This window comes from Gracilinanus agilis, chromosome 3 (genome assembly GCF_016433145.1).
Source record: "Gracilinanus agilis isolate LMUSP501 chromosome 3, AgileGrace, whole genome shotgun sequence".
Classification (NCBI taxonomy): Eukaryota; Metazoa; Chordata; class Mammalia; order Didelphimorphia; family Didelphidae; genus Gracilinanus; species Gracilinanus agilis.
Window position 1 is genome coordinate 159,169,296 of NC_058132.1, and position 10,887 is coordinate 159,180,182.

At 38.1% G+C, this 10,887-nt stretch overlaps 1 protein-coding gene across 1 annotated transcript; it reads left to right on the plus strand.

The window, feature by feature from the left end:
* The first annotated feature begins 9,480 nt into the window (after nucleotides 1-9,480).
* On the plus strand, nucleotides 9,481-10,614 carry KCNJ1 (potassium inwardly rectifying channel subfamily J member 1). Its single transcript, XM_044668334.1, has one exon. It carries the CDS (start codon nucleotides 9,496-9,498, stop codon nucleotides 10,612-10,614), a length of 1,119 nt encoding a protein of 372 aa, XP_044524269.1. The 5' UTR covers nucleotides 9,481-9,495.
* Nucleotides 10,615-10,887: the final 273 nt, after the last annotated feature.

Below are 10,887 nucleotides of genomic sequence, written 5' to 3' on the forward strand. Positions count from 1 at the left end.
AGCCAGAGAGTCCAATCCATACCTGAAATAGAATTTCTTTTATAATTTACTTGATAGTTGACTATCCAGCCTTAACCTGAATACTTCCAGTGGAGGGGAACCAACTATCTCCAAAGCTACCCATCCCATTTTTGGATAGTGCTGAGTCTCAGGAAAGGGTTTCCTTTTGGGCTAAATGGAACAAATCTAATGACTTTTCCCATGGAATAGCCTTCAAATACATGGAGACAGCTATTAGGCTCCTCTTAAATATTATCCATCCCAGGTTAATTCTTAATCCCCAACCCCAATCCCATGGCTTCAACCAGTTCTCATATGGCAACAAATCATGGTCTTCCTCCATCTTGATTATCTCTCTCTGTATACACTCTAGCTTAATCAATGGCCATCCTAACATGGCAGCAAGAGCTGGACACGATACTTTGTGAGAGTTTTAACTAGGGCTGAGTTCAGTAGGGTTTTCTTTTCCTTATTTCTATAATCTCTGTCTCTCTATCTCTTTATCTCTTTCCCTTTGACTTTCTGTCTCTGTTTTAATTTGTGTGTGTCTCTCTCTCTTTGGCTCCCCCCCCCACTATCTTTGTTCCTCTTTCTGTCTCTTTCTTTCATTTCTCCCATTTCTCCCCCCACTTCCCCACCTTTTCCCCCAACCATGCAGCCCAAGATCTCATCATTATCTTTGCTTTCATATCATACTGCTGACTCTTGTTAAACTTGTAGTTCCCCTAAACTTCTAGATCTCTTCCAGATAACCTGCTCTCTAGAGTCATGTATCTTCCTTCTTATATTCATGAAGATGATTTTTAAAGTGCTTTTAATTTATTTTATTAAAAGAATTTATTTCCAGGTAACTCAGCCCTTCCTTCCTTCCCCTTTCCACATCATAATAGACATCATCTGTTAAACAGATATATATGTATATATACATATACATATATATATAGGGAGAGAGAGATTATATATTTTATATTTCCATTTTTCAGTTCTTTCTCTAGAAGTGAATATTCACAAGTTATTCTTCAAGTATTAAATCTGTAGTTGTGTTTAATGTTCTCTTGGTTCTATTCATTTCACTGTTCATTATCTCATTTAGTTCTTTCCAAGTTTTCTTAATTAGCCAGTTCCTTATTTCTTTTGGTGGAGTAGTAGTTCATCACAATCATATACTATAATTTATTTAGCCATTTCCCAAATGATACACAATTCCTTGATTTCTCATTTTTTGCCAGAACAAAGAAAGCTGTTATAAATGTTTTGGAACATGTAGGTTCTTTTCCTTTTACCCTGATCTCCTTGGGAAACAGACCCATCGAAACCATTGCTGGGTCTACACTGCCTATAGTTTTTTTTTTAAACCCTTGCACTTCGGTGTATTGTCTCATAGGTGGAAGATTGGTAAGGGTGGGCAATGGGGGTCAAGTGACTTGCCCAGGGTCACACAGCTGGGAAGTGGCTGAGGCCGGGTTTGAACCTAGGACCTCCCGTCTCTAGGCCTGGCTCTCAATCCACTGAGCTACCCAGCTGCCCCTACACTGCCTATAGTTTTATAACTCTCTAGGCCAGTGATATGCAAACTTTTTAAAGAGGGGGCCAAAGGAAAGGAAATGCTCATCTGTCAGTCTGTTTCTAAGGCAATTCTTTCAAAGTTTCATTGTATTGTATCCTACTCATTGTATTTGTCAGATTAGGAATAATGTCATGGAGCTGGAGAGAACATTTTCAGGGGGCTGCATCTGGTCTGCGGGCCATAGTTTTCCCATCACTGCTCTAGGCATATTTTCAAATTGCTCTCCAAAAATGGTTGGATAAGTTCACAGTTCCACCAAAATAGTATTGTGTTCCCACTTTTCCACATCCCCTCCAACATTTTTCATTTTGCCTTTTTGTCATTATAGCCAGTCTGATGGATATGAGATGTCTCAGAATTATTTTGGTTTGCATTTTTCTAATCAGTAGTGATGTAGAGCATTTTTTCATATCTCTATATATGGCTTTGATTTCTTTTGTAAAGATGATCTTTTTTTTTCATTTTTAACATTTATTTATATTCATTTTTAACATGGTTACATGATTCATGCTCCACCTTTCCCCTTCAACCCCCCCCGCACCCCCCCCACCCATGGCCGATGCACATTTCCACTAGTTTTGTCATGTGTCCTTGATCAAGACCAATTTCCAAAGTGTTGGTAGTTGTATTGGTGTGGTAGTTTCGAGTCCACACCCTCAATCACGTCCACCCCGACCCATGCGTTCAAGCAGTTGTTTTTCTTATATGTTTCCTCTCCTGCAGTCCTTCCTCTGAATGTGGGTAGCATCTTTACCATAAATCCCTCAGAATTGTCCTGGGTCATTGCACTGCTGCTGGTACAGAGGTCCATTACATTCAATTTTACTACAGTATATCAGTCTCTGTGTATAGAGTTCTTCTGGCTCTGCTCCTTTCGCTCTGCATCAGTTCCCGGAGGTCTCTCCAGTTCGCCTGGAACTTTAAAGATGATCTTTTAAAAAAAGATTTTAAAAAGAAGATTTAAAAAAATCCAAACATAAGACTTTACATTTTTTCTGAATGAGGGAATTAAAGCAAATTTTAATACTAATTCGTGCAGCTAAAATGTTACCTTGTCAGATTTGGCTCAGTGTTCTAGTCTGTCAAACAATTACTTTATTTAGCTCTGGAAAGCAGAATCAAATATTGGTAAATAGGTTTTGGTTCAACAGGAAAAATTTCCTAACTTTAAGAATTGTTCAAAATAGAATGAGCAGCCTTAGGAAGCGGTGAGCCCTGTGTCAATGGAGGGATTCAGGCAGAGGCTGGATAAGGACTTCTCAGGGATATTACAGACAATTCTAGCCATGGGCAAGGCATTGAATTAGATGATCTCTAAAGTCCCATTTGTATGATTCTATGGCTCCTTAGAGACTTCAAATTTTATGTGTAGATCTTTTATTGAATTAGTAGAACTCATGAAGAGGATTCCCATGTACGATCCCACCACTGAGGTTTTCTGGTTTGTACCCTCTCAGCCTTAGTCTCTGAAGCTTTGCGTGTGCTACTTGGGTGTTGCCTAAATTATATAGATCAGGTAACATTGGGATACCGGGAAGTTTACATAAATATTTTGAGTTATAAGGACGGTGAGGACCTTTTCTGATTATAATAGTAGGAATGCATGGGCAATGACGGGAAAAACAGTAAAAATGTGATCCACTTGTTTTGTTAGGTTGCTAAGAATACCTTGGTAAATATTAGCCAGAGTACAGCTTTGCTTGCTATTAAGATTTGCTGATTTTCACAGAAAGAAGCCTAAAAAATTTGCATGTGTATTACATAACATCAGTAATCTCTCAATAATCTGTAAAATATATATTAACTTTATCTGTGGTTAGACAGAACTATTCTCCATTGTGTAAGGAAAGTTGGATATATGAGTAATAGGTTTGCTATGAGAATAATGGGTTTAGTAGAGGATAAATTTCTTCTGTACCCTATCATCGTCTAATTAGAATTCTTTTCACTATTGAAAAAATGACAGCTTTGAGTTAACCAAGTATTTGTAAAAAGCATTTCATATAAATACCATTCTTTGTCTAAAGAACCCAGTGAGAGAAGGCCATAGAGGATTTTCCTTAATCAAATAGTGAATGTCGTATGGAGAGATTAATGCCAAATCTTCTTTGTTCCTGATGTTATCTTATTGTCCTCTGGCGAATCTCTCTCCCTCTCTCTCTCTCTCTCTCTCTCTCTCTCTCTCTCTCTCTCTCTCTCTCTCTCTCTCTCTCTCTCCCTCTCTCTCTGTCTCTCTCTCTCTCTGTCTCTGTCTCTGTCTCTCTCTCTCTCTCTCTCTGTCTCTCTCTCTCTCTCTCTTTGTCTCCCTATCTCTCTCTGTCTCTATGCATGTGTATGTGTGTGTGTCTGTGTGTGCACATAGATATTCTATAAACACTATGAAAAAATAGTCAGTAGAGTGTAGCTGATATAAAATGGGTTAGAAGATGGATGTTAAGTAATTCTTCCTAATCATAAGTTCATAGGATCATTGAGTTAGAGACCATCTAGTCTAACATTTTTATTTTTTATTTGAGAAACCCAAGGTCTAGAGAGTTTAAGTGATTTGCCCAAAGTTATCAAATAGTAAGAGCTGGATTTGAACTCAGGTTCCTGGAGTTCAAATCTGTCACACTTTCTGCTGTACTACATTTCCTTTCCAAGTGCTAGGCAATCAAGGGAGACAGGATGGGTTTATGAGACGTAGACCTGGAAGTAGTAATTAAATTTAGAACACTGAATGCCTATGGCTTTGGAAGTCATAAGAACTCTGATAAATGATAGATAATAATACTAGTTAACATTTATATAGTGCTTTCTACCTGTAGGCACTCTGTTTAGAGCTTTATAATTATCTCTTCACCACAACCCTGCAAGGAAGGTGCTATCTTTATCCTCATTTTACAGATGAGGAAACTGAGGCAAATAGCGAATAAATGACTTGCCCAAGGTCACACAGCTAGTGTCTAAGACCACATTTGAACTCAAGTCTTCTTGACTCTAGATTTGATCTAGAGTCTTGATCAACACACTGATTCTAGAAGACCAGTGATGAAATGTGCTATCTACCTCCTTAATAGAGAGATAATCCATTTAGGGGGTACAGAAAGAAACATACATTTTTTGGACATAGTCTATGAGGGAATTTGTTTTTCTTGACCATGCTCAATCTATTAGATTGTGATCTTCTTGAGAGTAGATACTATCTTTTACCTCTTTTTGTATCCTCAGAGCTTAGTTCAGTGTCTAACCCATAGTAGGCACTTAATAAAATTTTAAATATTATGTTATATTACATATAATATAATAAATTATGTATTAATATTATATAATTAATAAATATTTATTGATGAACTGATTGTTACAAGGATTTTTCTTTTCTTTTCTTTTCAACGGAGTAGAGGAAAAGTTAGGAGGGAAAGAAATTAGACATCTGCTTATTAAAAAATATTTTTTGAGTAAAAAAAACAACTGAGTCCAGAAAGTTTTAATGTTGGGTTGTCATGTTTTAGCATGATGTCGTGCCAGAGATATTGAATTTGAAGTCAGAAGATCTGGGTTTAAATTTGGTCTCTGCTACTTATAAGCTGTGTAACATTGGGCAAGACAGTTCTGATTTCTAAGTCTCAGTTTCCTCATCTGTAAAATGAGGATTAGGTGAGCTCTGAGGACTCTTCCACCTCTAAAATCCATGATCCTATGAGCATTACAGGACCCTGCAAGTCAATCAGTCAACAAACACTTGTTAAGTGCTCATTACTTACCAGGTACTGTACTAAGGCTGGGGATTCTAAGAAATGCAAAGAGTCCCTTCTGTCAAGAAAGGGGGAAAACTAGGTAACTCAGTGGATAGAGCACTGGTCTTGGAGTCAGGAAGAGTGGAATTCAAACCCAGACTGGATACTTACTAGCTGTGTGATCCTGGGCGAGTCACTTAACCTTTGTTTGCCTTAATCCACCACAGAAAGAAATGGCAAACCACTCCAGTCTCTTTGTCAAGAAACAGTAAAACGCTAGACTAATACACAATTTTGGCAATGTTGGCTTCTGGCTTTGCATATATTAATTTAAAAAAAAACAAACATGAAATTCACCCCAAAGGTAAGTTAGCAGGAAATTATTTGCACTAAAAATGGATTCTTGCCTTTACAAAAGTCAGTATGTTTGTGTTTGCTTACAGATAGAAACTGCCTATTTTACAAAAAGTTTGTGTTGTGAAAGCTAAGTAAGGAATAGCAGTGGAAGTCCAGAAACATAGCATCTGATTCTTGATTCCAACAGTAAGTTGTGTGACCCTAGGCAAGTCCCCGAACCTCTCTGACCCTCAATCTCTTTATCTGGAAAATGGGGATTATAATATATCACATGGTACAATGAAAAGAACACTGACTTTGAAGTAAAGAGGACCTGTGTGACCTTGGGCAAGTCCTGACCTTCCTGGGCTTCAGTTTCCTTCATTGTAAAATAAAAGATCACATTTCTAAATCTATGATCAAGTGAAATCATATATGAAGAATACTCTCCATACCTCAAAATGCTGTATTTATATATTTATTTTAGAGATAACATTTGTTAGTTACTTTAAGGAAGGAGATGAGGAAAAACTCATGAGGTATCATTGCTAAGGTCAATCAAAATGGAAGTGTCATAATAATTCAATTAATGAAAGTCTGATTTATGGGCAGCCTTTTCCTCTATTGTGTAAAGTGAGGTATGAAAAAAAAATTCCAACTGAGAGCTTGAAACCTTTCGTATCTGGGGATGAAGTTCATGAAGGGGTGAGAACGAGACATACGAGAAGGGACGTGAATAAGCATTAATCCAGCACCTACTATGTGCCAGGCACTGTACTGTGCACATTTTTTGGTCTAGCAATATTTTATTGGAATATGGAACCCTATCCAGTTATATGTAGAAACAATCTTTAACATTTGTTTTCTGACATTGTGATCCAAATCCTCTTCTCCACTTCCTGAGATGGCAAGCAGTTTGCTGTCATTTATACACATGCCATCATGCAATACATATTTCCATATTTGTCATGCTGCAAAAGACATATGTCACACATGCAGGAAAAAACTCATGAATAAATATAGTGAAAAGTAGTCTGCTTTGATCTGCATTCAGATTCTAATAGCTTTTTTCTTTGGGAGTGGGTTGCATTTTTCATCATGAGTCCTTAGGAATTCTCTGGGATCATTGTATCGCCATTAAAGCTAAGTCATTCAGAGGTGATCATCACACAATATTGCTGTCACTGTGTTCAATGTTCTCCACCTTTCACTTTGCATCAGTCCATATATGTTTCCCCCAGTTTTTCTGAAGTCCTCTTGTTCATCATTTCTTCTGGCACAACAGTATTCCATTACAGTCAGATACCACATCTTGTTCTGCCATTCCCCAAATGATGAACATCCCCTCAATTTCCAATTCTTTGCTACTGCAAAAAAAATGCTATAAATATTTTTGTACAAATAGGTCCTCTTCTTTTTGTTGTTTTTTATCTCTTTGGGATACAGATCTAATAGTAGCATTTCTAGATTGAAGAGAATGTATGGTTTTGTAGCCCTTTGGGCAGGGTTCTAAATTGGTCTTTAGAATGGCTGGATTAGTTCACAAGTCCACCAACAGTGTATTATTGCCCCAAATTTCCCACACTCCCTCCAACATTTTCCTTTTTCATTATATTAGCCAATCTGATAGGTATGAGGTGGTACTTCAGAGTTGCTTTAATTTGCATTTCTCTAATCAATGGTCATATGGAGCATTTTTTCTATGTATGATAGATACCTTTGATTTCTTTATTTGGGAACTGCCTGTTTATCTCCTTTGACCATTTATCAATTAGAAATGTGTACTATGTACTTTTACAAATATTATCTCAATGACCCTCTATGTTAGATTCTATCATCATCTGCATTTTACTATTGAGGAAACCAAAGAAAATGGAGATGAAGTTACTTGTTCCACATTATAACACAGTTAGTAAATGGCAGAGGCCAGATTTGGACTCAAGTCTTCCTCACTCCACTTCTAGCACTCTATCCTCTGAGCCACCATTTGCCTCTGAATAGGGTTAAAAAGTCCAGATGGGAGGTCTACCTTTGGTGTAGACCAGCGATTCCCAAAGTGGGCGCTACCACCCCCTGGTGGGTGCTGCAGCGATCCAGGGAGGCAGTGATGGCCACAGGTGCATTTATCTTTCCTATTAATTGCTATTAAAATTTAAAAAATTAATTTCCAGGGGGCTAAGTAACATTTTTTTCTGGAAAGGGGGTGGTAGAACAAAAAAGTTTGGGAACTACTGGTGTAGACAAATAAAACAGTTTTCCTTGTATCCAGGTGTTTTAGCCTGAATTTTGAGGGGCTGGAATGAGGATAAATCAGGGAAATTCTTCTGCTATGCATCAGTGACAAGGTCAACAGGTATTTTTTACCTTAGAGTCCCTTACATAGCAATAATACTAGATCACATTTACTCTTTGCTTTAAGTTTTATAATTACATACAAAGAAGGCACTGAGACAGCAGTAATGGAATTATGATCACTTTTACCTAGTGTGGCTCTTCTTTGTTTTCTCCTGGCTGAGGCAGTGAACAAGACACCACGAGCATCTCCTTTCTTTGGAACTAGCCTCTAAGTCAGTTTCACTTCCTGGATCTTGCGAAGGATGGAAGGTGTGGAGTTTGGCATATGTGTATAAATGTGAATGTATAGATTATTGAAGGGGAATTTTGAATTCTATTTTAAGACTACATTTGCTTTCAAATCAAAGTGCCAAGAAGGTCCATCTAAGCACCATCTGCATGAGGGCTTTACCAGTCCCCTCCCTGCTTCCCTGGTCCCCCAGTTGCTAATGACTTCTCTTTTCAGATTATTTTCTTCCTACTCTGAATATATTTTATATATGCCTAATTATTAGGAGTTTCTCCCCCAACTCCATTAAAATGTACACTACTTGAGGGCGAGGTCCATTTTTCTCCTTTCCTTGTATCTTTAGTACTTGGCACAGTGCTTGGCATATGGTAAATGCTTAATTAATACTTCATGACTGAATGATTCAGCATTCAGAAGATTCTTAACTTTGCTGCTTCCTAATTGTATGACTTAAGACAGAGCTCTCACTTTCCTTATCTGTTAGATGGTAGGATTTGGACTAAATGATCTCTAAAGGGTCTCCTAGCTCTCAAACTCTGTGTGACAAATGGCGCTTAGTACAAAAACCTAATAATTAAGGACATTTATATTTTTTGTTTGGTTCTACTAGTAACTAGAATTTTTTAAAGATTCTCTGTTCCTCTTTGTAAAATGATGTTCATGAGAATAACATTTGCTCTGCTCAGAGAAGCAGTGAGCTATTATTGCTTTAGAAAGGATTTTGAGGAGCCTGGCAGAATAGTATTGTCTAAAGAAGTTTTGAAGTTGCTTCTTGTCAGCTGGTTCCTAATAATGAAATCTTTGAATAATAAGATGATGGGTGGGGCAGCTTGATCCTGGCTATTTCCTTCCCCATTAGGATCCTGAAAAACTACAGAGCCACTGAGACCATGGGACCTGCATCCACTAGGATATCCTGATCTACTCTTTTGAGACTTGTGTCTAAACTGTGCTGGCTATCTAAAATGCATTCCAAGATTACTCATTGAATTGAATTAAAGCTTAGTGATAATATGGAGGAATCTAACTGTTGTATGGCACTATTTTTTTACTAAATATGTAAGTATCCTAGTCCTCCATTTGGTGAAGAATTCCTTTGGGGAAAAGAATAACCAAACCAAACTCTACAGTTAACCCAAGTGGCCAGTAGCCAAAGTAGTAATGTAAAATCTCTCCTTACATAGCTAAGTCTGTGCATGAGTCACTTCCCTCATTTGTAGCTATAAAGAGAATTATGATTTTCTTTTTTCTTTCTTTGATATGTTTTCCAGATAAGAGTGTTGACAGAAAGGATGTTCAAATACCTCCGGAAATATTTTGCTATACACCTTTTTGGACATTCCCAGCGGAGAATAAGGCTTGTCTCCAAAGATGGAAGGTGTAACATAGAATTTGGCAATGTGGAAGCACAATCAAGGTTTATCTTCCTTGTGGATATCTGGACAACAGTGCTTGACCTCAAATGGAGGTACAAAATGACCATTTTTATCACTGCCTTCCTAGGCAGCTGGTTTCTCTTTAGCCTTCTGTGGTATGCAGTAGCCTATATACATAAGGATCTCCCAGAGTTTCATCCGTCTATCAACCATACTCCATGTGTGGAAAACATTAATGGCTTAACCTCAGCTTTCCTATTTTCTCTAGAAACACAAGTTACCATTGGTTATGGTTATAGATGTGTGACAGAACAATGTGGCACTGCTATCTTCCTTCTTGTCTTCCAGTCCCTCCTTGGAGTAATTATCAACTCTTTCATGTGTGGTGCCATCTTAGCCAAGATCTCCAGACCAAAGAAACGAGCCAAAACCATCACCTTCAGTAAGAATGCTGTCATCAGCAAGCGGGGCGGGAAGCTCTGCCTCCTAATTCGAGTGGCTAATCTCAGGAAAAGCCTCCTAATTGGAAGTCACATCTATGGAAAGCTTTTGAGGACCATCGTCACACCTGAGGGAGAGACCATTATTTTGGATCAAATCAATATCAACTTTGTGGTTGATGCAGGCAATGAAAACCTGTTCTTTATTTCCCCACTGACCATTTATCATGTTATTGACCATAACAGCCCTTTCTTTCACATGGCAGCTGAAAATATTCTCCAGCAGGACTTTGAGCTGGTAGTGTTTTTAGATGGAACAGTGGAATCCACCAGTGCCACCTGTCAGGTCCGGACCTCCTACGTCCCAGAGGAAGTGCTATGGGGCTATCGTTTTGCTCCCATAGTGTCCAAGACCAAGGAAGGAAAATATAGAGTGGATTTTCATAACTTCAGCAAGACGGTAGCAGTGGAGACTCCCCATTGTGCCTTATGCCTCTACAATGAGAAAGATGCCAGAGCCAGGTTAAAGAGGGGCTATGACAATCCCAACTTTGTCCTGGAAGAAGTCAATGAAACAGATGATACTCAAATGTAGTTGTGGTCATTTAGCATAAGCAAAGCAAAATTACTATGGCACATAATAGCTTAGAAGCACAGAGAAGCAAATCGGAATTTGGGAGACACCTAAACAGGACAAGAACTTTCAAAGACAGTTCACAAGTCCTATTATTCTTTGCATTCTGTGGTCTGACCTTACAGAACTCAGCGCTTCTAATTCCAGGAAGTAGAAATATATAGGAGTCTCAAACCATCTGAATATAAGTTCCTTGAGGATAGGAACTTCTTCATTTTTGCCTCAGCATTCCTA